General features: G+C 48.2%; 1 protein-coding gene across 1 annotated transcript in view; it reads right to left on the bottom strand.

Moving 5' to 3' along the window:
- Positions 1 to 21,926, bottom strand: part of PLEKHD1 (pleckstrin homology and coiled-coil domain containing D1) — a 32,282-nt gene extending 10,356 nt beyond the window's left edge. Inside the window, exons 1-8 of the mRNA XM_075151935.1 lie at positions 20,229 to 21,926; positions 19,724 to 20,083; positions 11,049 to 11,142; positions 10,080 to 10,169; positions 9,480 to 9,556; positions 5,191 to 5,282; positions 2,298 to 2,350; positions 214 to 308 (exon numbers count right to left, since the gene is read on the bottom strand). Of these exons, the coding sequence (XP_075008036.1) occupies positions 214 to 308; positions 2,298 to 2,350; positions 5,191 to 5,282; positions 9,480 to 9,556; positions 10,080 to 10,169; positions 11,049 to 11,142; positions 19,724 to 19,872 (650 nt within the window). The 5' untranslated portion in view covers positions 19,873 to 20,083; positions 20,229 to 21,926. The remainder of the gene's footprint in view (positions 1 to 213; positions 309 to 2,297; positions 2,351 to 5,190; positions 5,283 to 9,479; positions 9,557 to 10,079; positions 10,170 to 11,048; positions 11,143 to 19,723; positions 20,084 to 20,228) is intronic.
- Positions 21,927 to 23,711: the final 1,785 nt, after the last annotated feature.

Raw genomic sequence — 23,711 nt, 5'->3', positions numbered from 1 at the left:
AGCCCTGCATGCAAAATGAAACTAAACTGTATTCTGTTGGTCACACAAGTGATAGCAAATGCAGGAGAACAGATCACAACCGTTCCTGTTGCATTTAGCTCCTTCCTACACGCACAAAATAGGTGGATTTTATGAACTGTTTTGATTCACCACCACAGCAGCATTTCTGCCCCGTGTGGGAGTTCACCTGCCTTGCGCAGTTTGCCGCCTCACCGTCTGATCTGTTCCTGCTCCAGCCGCAGCTCCCGTACCACCTCTTCAAACCGGTGCTTCTCTGCTTCCAGGACCTGGTTCAGACGCTCGAGTTCCTGGACCGAAAGAGAAGACAAGAATGTATTCTGCTGACACACTTAGAGTTAAGAAAGGCTTCCCTGTTAACAATGCCTGGAGCTTTTAACCTGAGCTATGTAGAGCCACAGGGTGTCCGATTCCACCACACTTTTGTCCAGAGGCAATTAGAAGGGATTGACGGTTGGCTGACGATTTCCAGACATCCGGAAGTCCCAGCCGGGTTACCGGGCACCTGGAAATCCCAGACATGCTCCCTGCACAGATCAGCTCTGCTGCACATACACAGAAGGTCCAAAGCTCCCTGGGAAAGCTGGACTCAACATGCACATACCATTTCCAGGCGCCCATATGTGCAGGTACAGAAAGCCCGGACAGGAATGTGACAGCCCCAGCACTGCTGCGCATGAAGTGGGATATTTCTGCTAGCTCAGCCCTGCTTCCCATCCCCACTGGGACAGGAAAACACAAACCGCACAGTTACAGCTTTGCACAGTTTAAGCAGCCTGTAGCTATCTTTGTGCTAATAAAACCATGCTTAAAGAGCACTGAATACCACAAGCTATCCTCCAGCAGTGAAACGGTCTCTTCCCCTAGTCTAGAGGAAGCAGTTGTACCGAGACCTACTGCAGAGGGAGGGAGACAGGGACAAAGTACAGCGAGGGTCCCGCTCCTGGTCAGGTCCCCTTGCAGCCTTACCTGCCAGGCAGAACTCCTGCTGCAGGCCCAGGCAGGTCACAAAACAGCACTGACGCCAGATAAATTCATAACAAGACTCTTGCTCCATAGTGCAGGTACATGGTTCAAGCTGCTTTCCCAAAATATTGGTCTGAAGCCTTCAGGCTCACAGCAGGTCAGGCCGCCACAGCTCCGTGAGCTATATATTCATTCCTTCATCAGCAACAAACTCCTTCAGACTAACCTGGCCCCATCTGCTCTTTGTGGGCAATGGAGACACCGTGCATGGCTTTTAAGAGCAGAGATTTGTTCCAGGGTCTTTAGACAAGGGCGTTTCCCTCCCTATGTCTGTGGGTTGTGCAGCAGGCTACCTCACCAGAAAGGGATGTCCCCCTGCGAAGGCAGAAGTAGCTTAGCCCTAAAGGAACGTCCAAGCCACCTTTGGACTTCAGCACTGCAGAAATGTGCACAGGAAAACCATAGGCCTGAGAAGCCTAGGTCAGCATTGTCATCTTTTGTGAAAGAGGGGCGACAGCCGTTGTGGATTAACTGGAAAAGAGAGCATGCAGCAGTTCACAAGATTGCAATGTGGTGGTCTACATCCATGCAGGATTTCCTACTGTGTAATAGGACAACCCATTTGCAAAGCTATCTTGCAATAACTTTATGTTGGTGCTATAAAAACCGGTATAGATTTGGTGTAAATATGATAATAAGCTACTTTTATTATATTAAGCAAATACAAGTTAGGAATAGTTTGGAAAACAGCAATAAACTTGATAAATTAAGGTATAATAGTCACATCTAGGGGAGCGCTCTCTTGGGCTTTCCCTAGTGCAGTGTTTATTATTTTCCCCATCTCTGGTGTGCCCAAAGAATAAACCACGTTGCTTTTTGCGGCTCCTTGTTTCTTACAATGGTATCTCTATGCTAGAACAATGTCAGGTCCATTTATTTGCTTTTTAACTGTGGAGACAGACAAGTTGATTGCCAGAGTCCTCTTGAATCTACCAAATAACAAGTGTTTAATTCAACCCAGTGAATATGAACTTAATCTGATCATCCTCCCTGGTCCTCCTGGAGACATAATCACAAGCACGCTGCATGGAAAGTGCCTGGGAAGGGGAGCAGGGATGCACACCTCCAGGACCCCGCCCATGGCACAGCTCTTATTCCTCTCTTCAACCACAGGGCCCAGAGGTTGGCTGGAGACTCTTTTGGCTTTGCAGCCTCCCTCCCACATGTGCTGTGCTCTGAAACCACCACCAACTCCCAACCTTCCACCCTGCCCTGGGGAAGATGACGGGAATTGGCTTGTGATGAACACTCACCTCTTTTTGCTCCCTCTGCAGACACAGCTCTTCTGTTTCTTCCATTAGCTTATCTGCAAACACACATACACACACACAGAGGCCAAATGCAGAAAAAAGCAATTTATATCCTGGGGATATTTATGAGTATGAAACACTGACTGTTTGGAGCTTGAAAATGCAGCTATTGCTCTGTATGTATCTGTCTGGGAGGCTCCAAAGGCTGAGATGACACTAATGGGATGTTCTGTAATTTCCCTCCTGCCAAATAACTTAATAAAACTAAACAACCATATAGCTGTGTGCTTCTAAGGTTTCCTCTCAATGTTCTTGAAGAGCATTAACGAACTACCCTTCACCATCCTCTAGCTGAGTCAGGAAAATACCCTTATCTCTGCTTCACATATGAGGAAGCAAAGGCACGGAAAGGTTAAGTGGGTGCCCAGGGTCGCACACTGCGTAGCAGCCGTCAGTTCTCCTGCAGTTCAGTGCCCCATCCCTACCCACCTAGCACATCACTCTCTCCTTCAGCCCCCTGGGCATCACTGCCAGCTCCCTATTGTCACCTTGGGATGTCCCAGCCAAGCCCAGAAATCAATCCCCAAACTTAGCCACAAACTTTTCGCTGTTAAGAATAGCTGCCCTCAATGTCGGTTGCTCTTGTCTACTGAGAAGGACACGTGCCCACCAGAGACTCTGCTCCGATCCTTACACTGTGACCTGGTGTACCTATGTTGTGCTACGCTCTAACCTTAAACAGAGGCTCTGCCTTAGGCAGCTCTTAGTCATGCTTACAGGAAACTCAACAGAAACTCATTCCATTCCTCATAGTTAAGCCTAGGGCTTAGCCCTCAGCTCCGCCACCCGGCTGCTGTGGGAGCAGGGGCAGATTCACTGTAGCACTTTATGATTAAGTCTTCCCCGTATCAGGCGAGGAGGATGCTACTGGTTTCCTTTGTACTGGGCACCTGAAGAGATTACTCCTGCTGGCAGGATTACTACTGCTAGGAGGAGGAATGCAGATCTCTACTACCTCCTGCCCACAGCAGGGCTCCTCTTACGTTACTAAAGCTCTGCTGATCGCCACTGCTACCTTTCCTTCCCTGTCTCACCCTCTTCCTCCTTGCCAGGACCCAGCACAGCTGCACTGTAATTGCACCGAGGTTCTCCCACCTTCCCTCTTCTGCCCCTCCTTGGGGGGCCAAGCCCAGGGCTTGATGGGCTTCTGCAAAGTCCCACCTTGAGAGAGAACCCTGGATCCCAGCTGGGTGCGGGGGAAGTGGAAGGTAACTCTGGGGAGATTGAGGGAATTCCCCAGAGCAGTGTTTGCTTTCTCCAGAGAGCCTTGACTTGCTGCCAGGAGCAGTGCCCGACCTCAAAACTTAACTATAGGATGGACACAGATCATTGAAGGTAAGGCTAATGAGGTAGAAGCCTCAGCAGTTATGTAGGAATAAGTAAACAATCACTGTCAAAAGAAAGTAACCAACTGTGACAATTGACCAGCTCTGAATGTTCTTGTCATGGACTAAAGAACCAAGCAGAATGTATATTTTATATTCCAAATATCTCCTGTTTGCCACAGAACGTGTATTTCTCTATTCCTTCATCACCTTATCTTTTACCATACTGAGGCCCTCTTTAGTCTCTTAGTCTGCTCTGGTGGTTGCAAAATAATGTTTTGACAAAACTTTCCTCTTTCTCACTTTCCTCTTGCCTCTCCAAGTCCTCCTCTCAGCACTCCCTGTTATCCCTTTGTCAGGTGTGGAACCGCTCCTCCTGCCTGCCTCACACACGAGCCCACCCATCAGCTCACACGTACGAATGGCGCTTAGACGGCTAGAACGAACATGCCTTGGTACTTGAATTATGATCACTGTTACATGTGAGACCATATACTGAGATCACCCCTGATCAGCATGGATGCAGAAATGCAAAAGGCTCTTCAAGATTCCTCCAGTGGCTTGATGATTAGGAGTAGAGACCAGGAGCCCCTACTCAAGGCACCACCAACCTGAAAGCACACAAAGGTGCCACTAGCTTGTTTAGAGTAGACGACTGTCCAGCTAAATCACTGGGCTCACACATGCGACCAGCAGCTCCCAGGCCAGAAGGGCTGTTATGCCTATCTTGGGGAACGTTCCAACTTAGGAGGCATCTGGGTTAAAGAGGCTGCTCTCCCTTGGCTCTTGCTATAGGCAATGTGGGGAGAGACAGCTGGACCTCCTGAGGTGGTCAGGAGGGTACTGCCATCCAGAGGCTGTTTTTTGAGTAGGGGATTGAACTAGATAACCTCCAGAAGTCTCTTCCAACCTTCTATGTTCATCTGGAGCATCTGCTTTCTCTCCGTTGCCCATAGAGAGAACAATGGCAAATTAGCCACGGCCATTAGACACCTCAAACAAGCCCATGTAAATGCTCCCACTTTCAACATGAACAGTGTGGGCAAATGCAGACAAAGACTAAGTAGAGTAAGAGCAAAAAAAAAGATAGAGGAGGAAAACTCATGCATGAAAAGCTGTGATCATCCTCAGAAATACCAGTCCTGTGTGATTCAGGGAGACAAGGGTATTGGCTGTTTGCCTGGTGAGCAGCTGAAATCAGCACATCCAAACTTCTCAGGGGCTGCAAACATTTGTACAGTCCAGCCATCCGGAGCTGCAGGACCACAGCATGCTGGCCAAGGCATGTTCTTCCTTTCACACTCCACACAGATGTCCAGATCCTACCTTAACTTTTTCATGTTTTGACTCCCTTCAAAACATGGATTTCAGCTGCTGCCTCCTCAAAAGCTTCATCCAGTAAAAGTCATCAGTAAAAACCTGTAGCTGCTTGGCTTGACCACAGTGACAACTCCAGAAAAGCAAAGTGGCTATTTTGGGGTTTATGGCTTTTGGAAGTAAGAGTTTCCTACCTAAATATTCCTGTTTCTCCTTGGCCAGCTGCAGTCCTTGGGCTTCCAGGCTCTCGATCATGGCTTCTCCCAGCTGGGCATTCTTCCAGGTCCTAGGGAGAGCAGACACGAAGCAGATAATGTAAGAGAGCTAAGGGTCCCACGGATTGAGGCAGGGGACTCAGCCTCGCAATCAACCAAGGAATTCAAACACACCGACTCTCATCAGTTGGGACAGTGATTCCCTAAATTTTTCTCCACAAATTAATTGGAGAAGTTTCCCTGACATTCAGTATTTTTTTTTTTAATACAGGAGCTGTATGTCAACATTGCACAGCTATTCAAATGTTTTTTCCAGTGTTTTGGAGATTTCTACACCGAGTTTAGTATTAAGGGCTCTCCAGACCAACCCAGCACATGCACAGCCTCCAACTGCAACAGGATGTACCTGGAACCCATTATATGGATCCCAACAGACTTCAGAACCAGATTTCAGCTTTTAACTCAACTAACTTCCCACCTGCCAGTGACATTGTCTTCTGCAGCCCTTCCATTATTTTGCTGCTATAGCCACTCTTCCCCTTCAAACATTAACCGTTCACTGACTCCTTCCCACTTTTATCTTCAGCCATTCTGGTATCCATCACCACCCATTGATTGAACCAATCAATCCCTCCTCTGCTAAACTTATAAGCTACTAGGGTTTGGTGTCTGGCCCTACAGTGGGAGTTAAGTGCCTCTCCCTGTAAAAACAAGAGAACCAGAGATAAAAGCCAGACAAGATGCTGGCAAGTCGGGAAAGTTAAAGGAAACGGGCGTATTCAAAGAGTACCTTGTGTTATTGTAGGACCATTGGCCAGAGGATCTCAAGGTCTTTTGAACACATTATGAAAATAAGCTGCAAAAAAGGCCTGTGGAGCAGATGCCCATTAACTGATTGAGTTGAAGGACAGGGTAGGCTTTAACACAGATATTAAATACCAAGGACAAGGACATACAAATCAAAAACAGAACCAGAAATGGAGTTTGCTGCTCATGTCTATTCATGTTCCATTAGAAAAAAAAATATCCACACACATAAAATACATATGTAAAATTCATCCCAATAGATGCACATACATGAACAGCAATTGCTGCCCAGAAATTCTGCCATCTTTGTTAAATGCTAAGGGAGCTTATTAATATTAAATACCTGTAAGTCTTCCTGTACCAGGCCTTTCTGTCTGCCATTTGAAATTGCAGCTTTTGGGAAACCGTTAAGTTGGCAACCTCTTAGAAAACAATTTCGAGGCAACCTGTACTTTGTCTCTTACAAAAGCCAGACAAATATATTAAACACGCATCACCCCAGGGACCAGGCAGCTCACAGCTCCGGCAGCCCAAGCACTGCCTTTTGCTCTTCGCAGACAGCTGGATTTCTTTTCGGCTAATGAGCATCTAGGATATTTCTAAAGTGCAGAGGAAATTAGAACACTAATTAAAAAGGTGATGTTTTGCCCACAGGTAGACATCTTCATCTTGAGTGAGAACATGTGGGTGTGAATGTGTTTTTCCACTAACGTCCTCTGATACAGGATGAATCTGATCCCAGAGAAAACAACAGCAAACAGCTCAAGGGAGGGATGGGGGGCAAGAGAGTTTATCATATGATTACTTGGAGGGTTTCAAAACAGCTGTAGCCTTTAAGGTGTCTGTTTATTAGATTCACTTTTTCAGTGCTCCCTCCCTTCCCCAGCCTAACAAGACGTTTCCCTGTCTGTAACTCAAAGGTTACTACACCCACTGCTGTATGACTTAGAAGATGCACCCATATCGCCGTGTAGCGTTTAAGCTTTTATTCCTTTTATCTGCTGGAACCAGTGCGGTGTGTAACCGCAGCAGCGGGGAGGTACAGGCTATGACTTCAGCTGAGGGGCGAGCAAGTGCTTTTTTAATTTTGTACCTCTTACCAAGTGAGTTTTCATCAGAAAAAGCCACATGGCTTAAAGTGCTGGAAAGCACAGGGTCAGGAAGGCTCTTGGGACAAGTAGAAAGCGCCCTTATAATATACTTCTGAAAAAAACCCCAAAGCTGTATAGTATCTCCGTTTGCTATACAGCTCAAACATCATCTGTTCCAGTCCTTTTGCAGCACGGGGAGCATCTCTCTACCTTTGCCTGCATTTTACCTTTTTCGGGAGCATACACAACCAATTTTGGAGACACTTAACACTTCATGGCCCACAGGACATATGCACTATGTTACCTAGTTCTCTCCAGGTGACAGCCCAGGATGGATAATCATCTGTATATTTATAGAGATGAGGAAAGAGGGGACACAAAGGAATGGCCACCCAAGGAGACAGACTATATGCCTAAGTAGAGGGTGTGAGGGTCACTAAAGGAAGGAGCGTAGTTTTGCCAAGGGCCTAAAGGAGTAGAGATAGAGAATTGGTTCTTATCCAGCAGCAGCCACAATTATCTTCCAGAAAACAAGAGAGAACCAGGACAACCCAATTTTTTCTCCTTCCCCAAATGCTAGGTTATTTTTTATGCCAATCACAAAATGGCCCCAGCAGAGTGTCACGGGTACACACACGGTATGGCAACTGTCAGCACATTCCTCCGAACAAGCCCTCAGCATTATTCTCAGCTGGGTTCAACCATGTCCTAGTTCATGCCTTTCTCCTGACAAAAAGAGTTGATCTGTGGGGTTTTTTTTTTCCCCTCATTGCCCACCAAGACTACTTTTAACCAGTGCAGGGAATGCCACTACGGACATAGGGAGCGTACATGTGCATCTCCCCCGCTAGCAGCAGCAAAAGCCTCTCTGGGTGGGAAGGGAGCCTGGGCAGCTGGGAATCAGGGCTTTTCGGCATTTCCGAAAAGCTTTCAAGATCTGGCAAGCGTGATAAGTCCAAGCCACAACACGTTAGAAGCGTGGAGAGACCATCAGCTCCCCTCCGCATTGAATAAGCGGTTTCCCTACCAAACCGGGAGGCTTGGAAAGGAGCGAAGAGCTGAAGGTGTCAGTGAGCACACCCTGACGTGGGGGTACTAAGCAGTTGTGCAGGCACACACCCACCACCCAGCCCCAGATGTAAAGAGGCAGCAGACAAAATTGGAACAAAGGAGAGAGGATAAGAGGACACTTCCCACCCTGGATTCATTTTTTCCGCTTTCCCCTATTTAACAAGATCTCAGTCTCTGAAGTTGGTGTTTTTTTTTCCTTTGGTTGGTTCTAAATAATGAGGGAGACTATAGAATGATCACAATAAACTAAGTGCTGCAGTGCCATCAGCAGTACAATCTCCATCTAGGAACAACAGAGCACTAAAACAGGTTGCCTAGAAGATTTCAGCTGTGTCCTTTTAGCTTTCCCATTCATCGCAGATCAATTTACTGGCCCATGCTGTGCCTTTCTGGCTGCTGCTTGGCTCCCAACCTGACCCTGCGAACATAAATCACATAATCTGTGCTTTTCCTCATGTGCAGGCTATCATCAGCACTGATTAAGCCAGCACTGGAGCTGCATCGCTCTCCTCCTCTGATGCAAGAACAGAAGGGAGGGAAGGGGGTGTCACAGGCAGATTTTTAGCTAGGTGCATGCAGCATATCTGCTGTATGATAGCGGCCGCCTCTCTAGCTCCCATTTTAAACACTAGCGCTGGAATATTGGAGCAAGGACTAGAGGAAAGGCTGGCTCGGTGAAATGAGCAGCCGCACAGGGCTAGCGAGAACCCCTCCCGAGCTGTGCAGCCACACTCCTTCCCTCCCATACACACCCGAAAGATTAATTTGGCCCCCAAATTATTGCCCTTGGCAATAGTTAAGTCTACCATTGGTGAAGGCAAGTGCAGACCTGTGCTATCGAAGGAAAACCTCCCAATTACTCAAGGGCTGAATCGGGGTCCCTCCTCCTCTGCAGTGGGCAAGCCTGCTCGTGCTGAGTGGGTGACAGACCTCTGCCTTGGGTCTTGTGTCCCGTGGGGCTCGTGCTCCCATGAAGCTGTAAAGGCAGCTTTGTCTTGCAGTTCATACAGCACTAGGAGGTAACTGAGCTTGCTCCCGCACCAAAACCAGGCTCACTGCAGCAGCGCAGAGCTTGGCGAGGGTTGATCCACTGTAACACCGTGTTCCCCATTAATTACAAATGAACATTTTCAGCCCCATAGTGTTGGAATGAACTGCTCTAGCAGGCACGTAAAGGTCTCACTAGTCTTGGGGAGATTCTCTGCCTCCCTGTAATCCTTCAAGTCAGGCTTTTTCCTCTTTATCCTTTACACATCTACAGAGCAGATCAAAGAGAATAAGGAATAGAAAGAAGCTTACACTTTTCCAGACTCCTGTAGCATCTCCAGCCACTGAGCCTGCTCAAACTCTGATTCAGCTGCTAGAACAATGTTACCCTAGAAGAGGGGAGGGGAGGGGGAAAAAACACTGGGATTAGAGAGGCTGCTGCCTTACGCGCTTCTGTGCATGAACTGGACACAACTAGCACAGCTCTGGCAGGAGGAGAGCCCGCCGCAGGCTTCCACAGCCACCGGAGACATCAGATGGGAGCAATTATGACCCAGGTCTACCACACATTCTTGCTTGGAAAGAGATGCACACAGCAAGCAGTCATGGTAGGAATAAAATGATAGAGCGACATGGGCTCTAGGGCTCCTGAATATCTGTCTGCTGGTATCATAAAACCTGCTGTCAGAAGGAGCAAGTTTCCTTGTTGGTTGTCAAAGCAGGAGCAGCAGCAAAGCCTTGAGGGGACTTAGGATGTAACCCACCCTCTTTCTCAGGACAGTCTGCTCAGAGAGGGTAGGCACACGTTGGTGGGGTGGGAAGGACTGCCAATCTAGCTCTGCTCATCAGCAATACAGTGTTTTGCAGTGTTTGGTTGTTTGGGTTTTTTTAGAAGAAAAGAAGTCTACTTACATGGAAGTCTTCATGAGAGATCTTTATGGCATAAGGCATGTTGGGCTCTTCTTTGGGCTCCACGATGCAGCCTCCCAGAGGTATGACGCCCTGGGGATGAACCAGAGCACTCCAATCAGTCAGCAAAATCAAGTATAACTATTAACTAACCAGGAGCTGAACTTTCACCCTTGGTCACTTGTGGACCCCTGCCCTGCCTTGGCTATCCCAGGAGGGGCAATACACACAGTTCCTGAAAAGCAGAGGGACTCCCACCACCACTAGGAGACCCCCACGTGGTATCTGAAAGGTGGTAAAGATAGCTCTCCTGCATTTGGCTTGGAGGGAAGGCTGCTAGCTAGAACATGGAAGTAGGAGCAGTTTTATCAAGCAGGAGGTGATCTCCTGACAGAGGCAGACGTTGCAGAGTCAGTGTGGCAGGATGAGAGAGCTTGTGCATCCATTACAGTCACCACCAGTAGGTCAACACCCCCCACGTGCTGTGTGGGGACAGATGGGTGGCCTGTTGCCCCTAACAAGGCTGGGTGAAATCAGCACCTTTGGAAGCACGTGTGCTCCATCAGCCTCCAGTGACTACAGAGGCCAAAAGCAGACTCAGAGCACAGGGTCCCCCCCGTGAGAGCTCTGGGCAGCAGAGCTACGGAGGCTGCTTCTCGGGGCACATGGGTTGGTAGGGGCTCGCTGCAACCACGTACAAGTGCGAGTACGGGTTAGGAACAAGCAGCAACCAAAGCCGTTAGCTCCACCACTGGCTTTGCCAACAGTATTCTCATACCCACAAGATTAGTTGATTAGGAGATCATGAAAACCAAGGAAACATCTATTACCAGGTAAACAAATACTAAAGTCATGTACCTGCTGAATCAGTATGGAGCCTGAAGGGGTACTGACATGATTCTTGCTTTTTTTGGGCCCGAGGGAGGGAGCTAGAAACAGAATAACCCCCTCTGCAAAGCAAACGCTGCTCACCTTGGGGTGGATATTGAAGTATTTATTGCTTTCAAAGCTCTTCTTCTCACTCTCGGCATAGTAGAGCAGGAAGCTTTCCTTAATGATAAAGAACCTTTAAGACAGAGAAAGGAAATAAATTCTGCCAGAACAGAGGTTGTGGTTCACAGCAAAATGAAATCTCCACCTAACTAAAGCTGCTTTCTGAGCAGGAGACTTTACTCCTCCCATCCAAGCCCAAGGTGAGGTGCCTCACCCCTGTTCCTAGCCAGGTGCTAGTGCTTAACACTAAACACTGAGTTCAAGTGCTCTGTGCTTGCAGTTTACCACAGCATGCACGCATCAGTGCTGAAGGCAAGCCGTAGCATCATTTACTCGCAGGGGAATGGGACAGCGGTCCGCGTCCAAGACAGGAGCACAGCCAAAGCCTTTTGGCATCTTGACCTGTGTTGGATTCAACCTATTGGAAGAGAGCTGCTCCGTTTTTTTAAGGGTCTCTCTCACAGGGGCTAAAAGCAACTAAGAGCTTATTTTTGCAATTTACTCCCTGCCACCCTCTTTCCTCCCATCTCGGCATAAGCCAGAAGGGAAGTGTTCCCACCGTAACAGAGAGTCATACGGCAGGGAGTCACAGGCTAGCATCCCCAGGTGACTCTCAAGGCAAAAGATTGGCCAGGAGAGCACTCAGGAGCAGAAATAAGTTTTAGAGACATTTTTAAGCAGAGCTCCTGGCAAAGTCTCCTGTCATTGACCTTTGTAAATACAAAGGAAATCGAATTTTTTTCTCATACGCGTCACATTAAAATGTGCTTTGTTCTGCTCAGTTAGCCTTAGGTATGCTCTGATGAACACAGCCACAAAATATCACAGCTTCTGTAAGCGAAGCCTCTGATTTACTGGAGCATGTCCCCAAAATTGTGATTAAAGGAGCGCCACTTTAGCTTATTTGGGTGTTCAAAATGCCCCTGGGAGAGTCCCTCTTCTCTTCAAAAATTGAGGTTGCATTTACCTGCAGGCAGCGGTACAGGGGAGAGAGATCTGACTTGGCTTAAATTTGGTCTAAATCTCTGCAGCACTCGAAAATGCTGAAGAGCAGCTGAAAAGATGGGGACTAGTTTAGTAGAAAGGTTTCAAAAAAGTAAATGACAGAGAAAGTGTGTTGCATTGTTCTGTACATATTTTCTGATATGAGAAGAGAGGGATTTGGAAAGAAAGTGAAAGGCAATAGGCTCAAAAATAACAAAGAATGCCTTTTTACACTGCACAAAATGCTCCTGTAAATCACTTTCACGTGGTCCCGAGGACAAGAGCTCATGAGGAATTTGGAAAGGATAAGGCATTTCTGTGAATAATGAGAAGATCCCCAGGAAAGCCTCCTGCTTCTGGGCGGAAAGCCTCCACGGAGAGGGATCAGGAAGAGATTTCTCAGGGCAGCGCTTTCCAGTTGTGCAGCCTGGGGATTCCTGCACCTTCCTCTGAAGCCAGTGTTAGAGATGGGCTATGGGACGAGAGGTCTGATCCACAAGAGCAATTCTAATACCTCCACGCGCCTGTGCCCACCCCAGTCCTCTCCTGAACCAGAGGGCCCATCAGATGGAGCCAAGTGCTGCCTCCAGTACCGACGAGCACAGCAATTTGGTACCCGTTTAGTTCCTAAAGCTAAAGAAAGAAGTTGAAGCTGGCAGAGAATTATCATTATAACATATAATATATATATTAATATTAATAATAATTACATTATTATACTTGGGGGGGGAACTTTAGCACTTCCACCAGCTCTTACCTCTTGATGTTCTGCCATGGCTCTGGCAACAGATGAAATTGCCCCATGCCATGGAAACATGAGCCATGGGCTCCCAGAGGGACCGAAAAACACAGAACAAAGCTAAACTTCTGAAAGCCTGCAGCAAGCTTGAGCTCTGGACCTACCGCGTGCTTGCTCCAGAATGTTTAAAAGCGACACTTGTTGAACATATGCATATTTACATCCAGAAATCTTCAGAACATACAAACACCAGCAGCAATTATTGTGCCCCAATTTTTTTCTTCTTGCCCACTCATCTATACCTGTTCATGTTGACATCAGAGGCAGGGAGAAGCAGCCAGCTTGCTTCCTCAGCAGGACACTGTCTTCTCGTTTGATACTCCAGGAACATCATGGTTGACTGCCTAACCTCACCTCTTGTTCCTGACCGGAGCCTGGCAAAATATCTCTAAGCAGAACATCACGACTCAGTGCAAAAATCACTCTCCTGCACTGAGCTCATTTAGTTGATAGAGGACCAAAAAGGTGCTCATTCACACTGCAGCCTGTCCAGCAAGTAATCTGAGTGGGAGCAATTACTGCTCACCTTCTGCCCAGGAGACCATCTCCCTTCCAGCCCGAGCTCATTCCCAGTGCATCTAACGTCCCCTCAGCTGGGAAAGCAATGCGTGACCCCACCTGTGGTGGCTGCCCATACTCTGTATGATTGTGAGAGGTGCCTAAGATGGACAGGGAGATGGACTGTCCATGGGGCACCCCTGCTTTCCCTGTAATGGGAATCTCCACCCTAAAGTTCTTGCCAGCATCACAGATCAGGGACCAGAACGGTTTCCTCATGACAGTAGGCAGGGATGGGAAAGAGCATCCCAGAGAGATGGGGGGCTGAACTGCTCACAGAAGATTGAGACACTGGCCCATTTAGCAGATGCATTGGGCAGACCTCTGTGGGACACATTACTGAGAGAGTGGATTCATCAAGGTCTCACCTCTGAGTGAAACAAGGACTGGTATTTTCAGATACATTTGCTTTAATGGCAAAGGCAGCCACGAGCCCTGCGGCAGGCTCAGAGCTGACCCTGGCCAAGGCAGATATTAGAGAGACCTCCACAGAGCAGACAGGGCTTGTTTCTGGTTCCTCCTGTCCACATCACTTCTGTGAGCAGCAGCCTTGTGCCTTCCTGATTAATTTTTCCTCACACCTCTTGTCATTAACTCTATAAGAAAGTTTTCTTATGAGTAGCTGCATCTTGACTTTATGTCTCTAACACTTAGTTCAATGAGGACTTGATTTTTTAGAGGGACATATTACCTCATCTGCACAATAAATACAAAAAAAAAAAAATCCTTAAAAACCAGCCCTGCCTGGCCAATGGCCTGTGCTTGGTCCAGTGGGTCAGAGTGAACCAGATACTGTGGGCACAAATATGAAACTAAGGAATAAAAAACAACATAGCACATGAAATGGAGAAAGGCTATTCATTGCTTTTGACAGTCTTTTCAGTCTGAACAACCTCGAGAAACATTTGCAAGACAGATAAAGATACTGATCTTTAACTATGTGTGATTTTTAATCTAAATGTTAACCCCCAGTTAAAGCCAGGCTTTAGTTTGTTACATACTTTTTGTCTGCTCAGTGCTCCTGATAATCCCCGTATTATAGATGATGCTCCAGTGGAAACCAAAACCAAACCAAAACCAAGAAGAAAGCATAGCACAGATCTCTGGGAATTGAGGTACCTCTGGCAGATGACTGAACTTTTAGATCCCTGGCCTCAGAGATGTGGAGAGAATCAGTGGGGATTTGGATTGAAAATGTACAAAATAAGAGTTTACAAAATAATAACAACAAAACCCCACAGCAAATAATGAAGGAAAAACATTGAAAGTCTGGTTAGCTGATGGACATAACGTATTTATGCTCAGGTCATATTTCCTCACGTACCCTTACCTGGAAGGCAACACCTAAGCAACCAAGGTCACCACTTTAACTTTGACTTTCAGGACAAAGTCTCTGTGCAACAATACAAGGATAATTGATGCAGCACGATGGAAAGAGGGATGAAGTGAAGGAGTAGAGGGGAAAGAGTTACAAGGCTCAAGAGCAAGCTGAAGGCTGAAGCAGCCGCCAGGTGAGTAAGAGCAGAAAGGGAAAAGATGGCCAAGGGAAAATGGGGAGAGACACCACAGTTAGGACTGGGGGGCCTGGAGACACTGAACATATATCTGAATTAGGCACAGATGTGCCAGCAGAAGAAAAGGGAGTGCTGGAAAGACGGGGGAAGATTTTGAATACAAACAAACCAAAAATGAAGAGATTTGAAAACAGAGCAGCATTCAAAAAGCCTGGAGAGCGGCAGCAAAGGTGAGAGGTGAGAAGACCTGGTACAACCATGCACACTGCACATGCAGCACAAGGAATACAAGAGCCATTTGTACATGGTCAGCTCCTTTGGGTCACCCATCCCCTGTCACTAGATCCTCCACTAAGAAACCACTGAAACCGCAGTGTAATTAAACTGGAGCAGCAGAGGAACGGCAACAACCCGAGTGACTTGGATGTAAAGCCAGAGGCACAATCTGCCAGGATTAGACACAACCGCTCTACACTGGACAAGTAGAGATGCCTGATCTCTGGGAATAAAGTGCTTTCTTTGTGTCACAGAGGGTTAACGAGATTAATTAGCTAATCTTCGTAAAAGTTTTTGAAGTGACAATGGCCCACGTTAAGTATTTACATTATAAAACTGCAGCAGTCTCTCTGGTCCTCCCTTCCAATGGTGGTTTTCTGGGCACCAGTCCAGGAGCACAGGCAGCGACTCCCAGTTACTAGATCAGCCCAGTTCTCTCTCCCTGGGGACAGCTCAGGAAAACAATGGGCAAATGGTCTTTATCAGCACGCCAGCTCAGAGACCGCAGTACCTGTCCCCCACTCTTCCTCTCCCGACAGCTCCAGGCTTTCCTGCCTGCCTCCTGCCCCGGCGCCGGGCAGGGAGCGGGAAGAGGTGGATGCTCCCGGACAGCCACCAGCCGAGGGGGGAGTTGACAAGGAGGAGCGGGAAGCACGCGGTCTGCTTGACTCACAGCCCCGCTGCCTCGGCAGCTCCTGCTGCCCCTGGCCGCACACGCTGCTCTGCGGCCGCGTGCTTTCTAGGGGTTTTTTAGAGCAGAAAACAATCCGAAACAATTACCCTTTCCATCTGTCCTGTGACCACATCCAGTGACTGTTGGTAGCCACTCTGCTGGAAAACAAGGTTACGTGCATGCTTTGCAGTGCCACAGCCAGGACTGGTCCAGGAGAAGGTAAAATTTCTCTCTTAACTGTGCTGTGTTTCCCTCCTTCCAGCAGCAACCGGGCATCTCTGATGGATTTACTCACAGGTATAAGCGTATTGTGCGTTTTGTTCTCTACTCTTTTTGACTCCTCATGTTCCACCTTGCTTTTCTGACTCTGGTTGACCACTGAGCAGATGCCCTCCTGGAACTGTCCCCCTTCGCCCCAAAGTCTCACACCTGAACGGTGACAGTCAGCTTAGAGCCTGACGTTTCTCTATGGGGCTGGGATTATTCACAGAGAAGGATGTGTCACTTCCCACCTGCAGAGCCACAGCATCCCATTCATGCCAGACCCAGGGCAGGTACATCCCGTGTGCATTTCATTCCAGACTCCACGCCAGGCTGACGGCGTTACCGGTACAACGTTTGTAGTAGGGAAGAGACTAAACTGCTTGTTGTTAATTGGAGGGAAGAACAGGGTGCAGTTTGGTGGGAAGGGGAGGACCATAAGTCAAAGGCTGAGAATGACTTTCCAAAGCCACTCCAGCAGTAACCCAAGCTTAGACTGGTCAAGAGCACCAGTAAACTCAGAAGATGGTTGCATCTCTCCTGGAAGGGTATTACTTTACAAGGAAAGAAAATTCACAATAGGAATAGAACTACTTCTCTTGGAGAGGTAGGAGCTAATGGCATTTCAAAATAAAGCTCTGAAAGGCAGCATGCTCAGACGTCAGCCCTGGCAGATAAACACAGCCACGTTGGTCCAGTGCCAGAAGCACCCAGCCCACTCTCGGTCAGTACCTGAGGCAGCCCACGACTGCATAGGGTGCAGGACAGATGATTGTGGGAGCAAGGGAAAGGACTGAAAGTGCTCCAGACAGCCTCACGTCAAGTCTTGCTGTCCTCACAGGTGCCATCAGATGCCAGCCCTGACTAAAACAAGGCTCTGCCATCCCTCCCTGCTCCCTGCATAACCTCTACTGGTGCAAGATCCCCAAACCTGGGATTTCAGTCGCCAAAGCACTGGACACCATGCCTGGACTTTTTTCCTTGATCCATTATCCAGTCAGCCTCCATCCTTCCCTTAAACACTTGCTTTTCTTCTCAGTGTCTGCAGCAGCACTATTGCTACAGCCAAATGAACGGGATCACGCCAGTAAGTATCATGCACCTCTTCACAACCACACAGACCCATCTGCATGGCTGATGGCCTGATGTGATCAATCCTCCCGTTATATGCTGGTTTGTCTTCCGTGGCTTGGAAAGACTTTCCTCGGGACAGGGAGTAGTACTATTGTCCAGTGCAAAGTTACTTCACAGCAAAGATACTACCTGTAAATACCAAACAGACAAAAAGTAGCAATCCAAGATCTCGGAACACAATCTACATTGCTCAGAGATCAGATCTTCAACTGTATCTAGCAATAGTCAATTTTTTCCTCTTAATTTAACGGGAGTGGAAAACGTATCTTCTCCTTTTCATGAAATAATGCACTTGACCAGCTGTGTCTTGCCGGGCATGGGGGGGAGGTGGGGGGAATGGACGAATTGCTCCTTATCCCCCCATAATGACTGACTTGTAATAACATGCAAGATTTTTACTTTAAAGCAAATCTCTCCTGTGATAAAAAAAAAAAATCTTAGTGTTCCTCCTGTTCCAGTCTTTTTACTCTGGAAACCCCTTCCTTCCAAACCCTAGAGATTCCCTGTGTTCATCTCCCACTGACCTGTCTCTGGTCCCGCAGGACCCTCAGCTGCCGTGCCTGCAGCTAACCTTCCATGTCATCCCTGCCCCACCGTCACCTCCCCAGCTCTTCCCACCTGCTATCTCTAAAATATTTACCACTTGCTGAAGAGGGGGGGGACTTCTAGGAATAGAACAGCACTAAATAAATAATGACAGAGAGAGCAGAGATGGGCCATTTGCCTGCAAGAAATTTTGATTAGGAAGAAGAAAGCCTTTTAAGAATGTCTCCTCCATGGCAAATTACCTTCCCCTCCCTTATTCTGTCCACTTCTTTTCCATAACACAGTCACATTTGTTTCCAGACATAATTCATTTAAATATCAATGTTTGGGAGCTGAGTAGGGAGCATCAGCACAAATTTTCTCCTAGGTGAAAAAAGACCATTGTTGGGGGGGGGGAGGGGGGGGAGGGGAGTGCAGAATAAAACCTGCACGCAGGTCAAAGATGACTACAAACACAAAACTGCTTCCCAAGCAACATTTAACTATTTTTCAGGCCATGCCATCTTCACAGGTTTAGACTGGACAGCACTGCGGTTACTACACAGAGCAAAACTGGGAAAGCTGGGTTTAGAAATGAATTTGATGTGTTGTGTCTACACTGCAGCAAAAAGGTACCCACAAATGGTAAGTACCAGAGGTAGCCGACAGACATTGCTCATGTGCTGGTTAATTTATTCTTCCGAAAAGCCTTGAGACACGCTATGCTACAGAGGCTACAAAACTGCCTTTAGGCTCCAGAGGTAGCTCAGGCTTCCTGTGCTGCCTTTTGTTCATGACTCATTTGTGCCCTTCCCCAGTGGAAAGGCGGGGGGGGGAAGAAAACAACATTACTTTGCTTTTCTGGCAGACTTGTTCATCTGCAGATATCAAACTACTAAAGGTGGGTAAGTACTACTATCCTTCTTTAATAGATCACGACAACAAATCCTGGGTCACAAAACGTATCTCTGGCAAGGGGGAGGGTGAAAATGCAAGTTTCTCAGCTGCTAGTCTTCTAACGGCATCATTTGCCAGTGACGTCTGTCAGCAGTGACATTAATCTGCCATCCAGGAATGCTGGAAGGCTTAATCCATTGGATCATGTACCCCCAGTGAGCAACAAGAAAGAGTCGTACCATGTTTCTGTGCGAGCACCCATCCATAAACAGTCATGTCTCATCGCTGGCAACCAGCGGAAAACTCTCCTGTGAGATTCAGCGATTTGCATAAAGAAACTACACCAACTTTAAACCTCAGACTGACCCATCACTTCAGTATTGTAGAACATACTTCCGTCCTTGGTAAAAGGACGAAATACTTTCCAGCTCCGAACTTCCTGGCTGCTGATACACAGCACACAGCAGCTTACAACTCCCTAGCACCAGATGGGAGAGAATTCAGAGCCACCTTCCTAAGGGAAAAGAGTCCGCATTTGCTGTTCCAAGTGTGCCGTCACCGCCACCCAGCACAGCAATACTGATGCTGGTCCACAAACCCCTGCAGACCCTGCACCCGCACAGACAGTCCCACATGCACGGTCAGTTCAGCCTAGCCATCTCACACCCAAAGGATTCGAAGAGCTTTAACAAGTGCTAGTGAACAAAGTCAAGCAGTTTGGGGGCAAAATATATGAGCTGACTGTTCCTCTTTCATGAAACGGTCATAGGATAACTGTCCAGAGGAGGCAGCTAGCCCCTATTCCCACCCTGAAGTGCACATAGCACAGGGTCTGGGCGGATAAAGAAGCCAGCACAATGGGGTGCCGTGTGTGAAGCAGACTCAGAACAGCAGGGAAGCTACGCCCCAAGTTTCACCCCTAGTCTCTGCCTGGTTAGCTGCGCTTGAAGAGCCAAGCACTCGGGCTCTAACTTACCCCAGCACCCTTCGGCTTTGTATTTCACCTGAGCATCCCTCGGCAACTGTGGCTTACCTCCTGGACCATTTGGCCGACTGCCTCCCGAAGGGTCTTTTCCAGAGCACGCCGTACAGCTGCACTTTGGTGCTGATGTCCAGAGCATCTGAATCTGCCTGCTCCATGGACGGAGAAGGGGATACGGAACTGGATTTTGAAGCGAACATTATAGATTGATCTGGTTCTAACTCTCCCCCTCTGCGCGGCAGCTCAGGGAATCCGATTAAATGCAATGAACCAGAAGGACGTAACCAGCCACTCCAAGCGGCAGACGGAGAGACTGGGCTATGGTTTGAATCAATAACTTGACTGCTCAGCACTCAGTCAATAATTCTCTCCCTGATGCACAGATGATGAGAGTTTCCTCATTGCGTATTACTTCCTGATGCATTACACACAGCACACATCCCAGTCCAAAGGAAAAAAAAAAAAAAGAGTGAAAAAAGCCAGAGATCAGGAACACAGAGAGGCAGAAAGAGCTGATCAGAGAGAAAGCTCCCAGCAATAACATAAGCCAAAATACCTCTGCACCAGAGCCAGCTTGGAAGGTTATTTCACTCGACATTGCAGCACCCCAGGTAGAAATCAGGGCGAGACGGACATTTTACTGTCAGGCATCTCTTACTCTGACACATACCCCCCAAATCTTGCGCTTGGAGACAGGTTCTTCTCATTTGTCCTGAGGAAAAGGGGAGCAGAGTGGGTGGGAGCCCGCAAGTTCAATCAGATTCCCTCTGCTGTCAGGAGGCTTTTGCTGTGCCAGCCTGGCGCTGCCCACCCGGGATCAGTTCACACGGCTGCTGGGTTTGGACTGGGCAGTGTCCACGCCGCACGCCTTGCTCAGCCTTAAAGGGCCATTGCTGATCAAAGTTAGAGCATCAAAATTCTGTCTGTCTCCGTGCCTTGCTGCATCTTGATGTGGCAAGCACAGCCTCTGCCCTGCCTCTTAGCTACCAGCTCCTTCTTGGCCACAGCGCAGGGACATAGGAATATGTCACACAGCTCAGGTGAGTCTCCATTCACCTCCTGTTTAGTACTCCTGCAACGAGCTTTTTATTCTGGTTCCCTAAATCCTTGTTCCTCTCTTGAAACCCTCCCCCTCCCTGCACAGGTACAAACAGTCCCCGAAAAGGTCCCCTGTCTTTTGTAATGGCCACAGGAAAGCACATTAGCATCATATTATTCCTTCCTGCATCCTGCCTTCCCTCCAGGATTAGGATTTGGGGAAGAACTGCCTGCATTGCGCCTGGTAAAGTATCTGGAGTTTTGGGGTATCGTAGAACCAATACAGACACATACATGCTATGAGGCATCTGCTCCTGTTTTGACCTATGCCATCCTATGTGTATCGATGATTATGCTGTAATTGCCAAATGTCAGCCCTTCCCAATGCAGTTATTCAGAAGTGACACACTGCAGACACACGGTCCTTTCTCATTCCCGGAGGTTAGAAACCTGGGATGTGCCGCAGGCTAGATCCCAGCGCTGGACACGAGCCCGCTTAGCTTTACATGGTCACAGGCACTTGCAAAGCACCTTAGGCAGAGGAAAGGCAGACTGCCTGCCTCAAGCGCACAGCCTGCGTTTGGTACCAGGGGAATTATAGATGCAGGTCCCTGATAAAAGTCACTATTGATCGCTAAATGAGGGCGTCGGCAGACTCAATGCTTTGTTACTTTCTCTCACCCTGGCTTTGACTGGCCTTTTGGTCCCAGACAGCACGTGTCCCAGGCAGCTGCAGATCCCATCTCAGAGTGGCATCAAGGGAGAGGGTGGGGACAGGGCAGAGCGGCAGAGATGCCTCCATCTCACCTGGGCCCCAGCTCTTGAATACAACCCTGCACTGCAGAAGAGAAGTATTAATGCTGTAGTGACCATTCCACACACTGCACTGAAAAGAAAATACTACTCATAACCAGGGCTTCAGGAGAGGGAAAAGTTTCTCTGGAATTGTGTTGCACAAAGGGTAAAAAGGATTCTGGGCCCAACAACATCACCTTAATTTATAAACGCACAATGAAAAGCCACAGAGCTCCCGTGTAAGGACGATCCAGTGCCTCTGCCACTGTACTGCACCAGTGATGCAAAGACCTGACGGCAGTGACCTGCAGTGAGGAAAAGCAGGTTTTCATCCCTTGCTTCTTTACTTAATTTTGTCTCGCAGAGACCAAGAGAGAAAAGAGGTCTCCAACTTCAAACATCAAAAATGCAGATATTGTCTCCTCTGGAAACTTCTAGGACAAGCAAGGGACTGAGTAGTCACAGCAAGTTCTTCAGAGCGGGCAGCTCCACGGGAGGGAAAAAGCAACTTGCTTTTGTGAAGTCACCAAGAGTTCAACACAGGCAGGAGCCAGCAATACCAGGGCAGCAAACAGCAGTGGGGCGAGTTCTGTAACCGCTGGGGTCTGGACAAAGTGATTTATAACAACAGTGGTTATGTTAACATTTCCGTTATGTGTGTGCTAATCTAAATAGACCGGGGGCCTGTCTGAAGGAAGGAGCAGGAGAGCCACACAACAGGTCTAAGCAACTTGCCTCTCACAAGCAGAAGGTAACGGCATAAGGGCCAGCTGAAAGGTTCTTCCGTGTTACTTCTGTCAGATGCAAAACTTACTTCAACTGGCCAGGGACTTCGAGATCAAAAGAACAGTGTCATAAACCCCAGCCAAGAGAAAAGGGTCCACCACAGGGTGAGTAGGGAGAGCCAGACCCTGCAGAAGTCCCTTCTCCAAATTCCAGGGGACAGAAATCCTTAGGGAAGCACAAGCAGGCTTGGTTTTGCTGCAAGATCTTGGCGTAACTAACAGCCCAAAAGCACAGACATTTATACAGAGACAATCCATTTGTAGTTAATCTGGGAGCTCATCATTTAATAACAGCAGAGGAAGGAGACCCGACTATAGGAGACCTCAGCAGGACAATCATGAGACACCAGTGCAAGAAGAAAAATGGAGTCGTGGTCTGCATTACAAGCGAAGGCAGACATAGGCCCTTGAACCCGACCCACACAAGATCCCTTCTGTAGAGTTCTGGCCAAACAGATTCCCCAGCACTGAAGAGATGCAGAAAAGGACTTGAAGGATGATCACAGGTATAGCTCACCCTAGTATGACAGGAAACTGAAAGGACTTCACTTTAATGTTTAAACGAGAACAAAGGGGAACATTTGACTGCTGTCTAGTTTCAAGCATTCTTTCCCCTCTTAATGTATTGGTAAAGGACAATGCTTGCAATAACAAATCACAGAATGGTTTGGGTTGGAAGGGACCTTAAAGATCATCTAGTTCCAACCCCCCTGCCATGGGCAGGGACACCTTCCACTAGGCCAGGTTGCTCAACGCCCCATCCAACATGACCTTGAACACTTCGAGGGATGGGGCATCCACAGCTTCTCTGGGCAACCTGTGCCAGTGCCTCACCACCCTCAGAGTGAAGAATTTCTTCCTTATTTCTAACCTAAACCTACCCTCTTTCAGTTTAAAGCCATTATCCCAGTCCTATCACTACATGCCCTTGTAAAAAGTCCCTCTCCAGCTTTGTTGTAGCACCGCTTCAGGTACTGGCAGGCTGCTGTAAGGCCTCCCTGGCGCCTTCTCTTCTTTAGGCTGAACAACCCCAACTCTCTCAGCCTGTCTTCATAGGAGAGGTGTGCCAGCCCTCTGATCATCCTCATGGCCCTCCTCTGGACTCACTCCAACAAGTCCACGTCCTTCTTATGTTGGGGGCTGCAGAGCTGAACACAGTACTCCAGGTGGGGTCTCACGAGAGTGGAGCAGCGGGGCAGAATCGCCTCCCTGGAGCTGCTGGTCACGCTTCTTTTAGTGCGGCCCAGGATACCGTTGGCTTTTGGGGCTGCAAGCACACGTTGCCGGGTCATCTTGAGCTTCTCATCAACCCACACCCCCAAGTCCTCCTCAGGGCTGCTCTCAATCCATTCTCTGCCCAGCCTGTATTTGTGCTTGGGATGGCCCTGACCCATGTGCAGGACCTTGCACTTGGCTTTCTT

Source organism: Calonectris borealis, chromosome 5 (assembly GCF_964195595.1).
Source record: "Calonectris borealis chromosome 5, bCalBor7.hap1.2, whole genome shotgun sequence".
NCBI classification, from domain to species: domain Eukaryota; kingdom Metazoa; phylum Chordata; class Aves; order Procellariiformes; family Procellariidae; genus Calonectris; species Calonectris borealis.
Note: the sequence above shows the minus strand (reverse complement) of the source record. Positions and strands in the feature narration are given on the sequence as shown.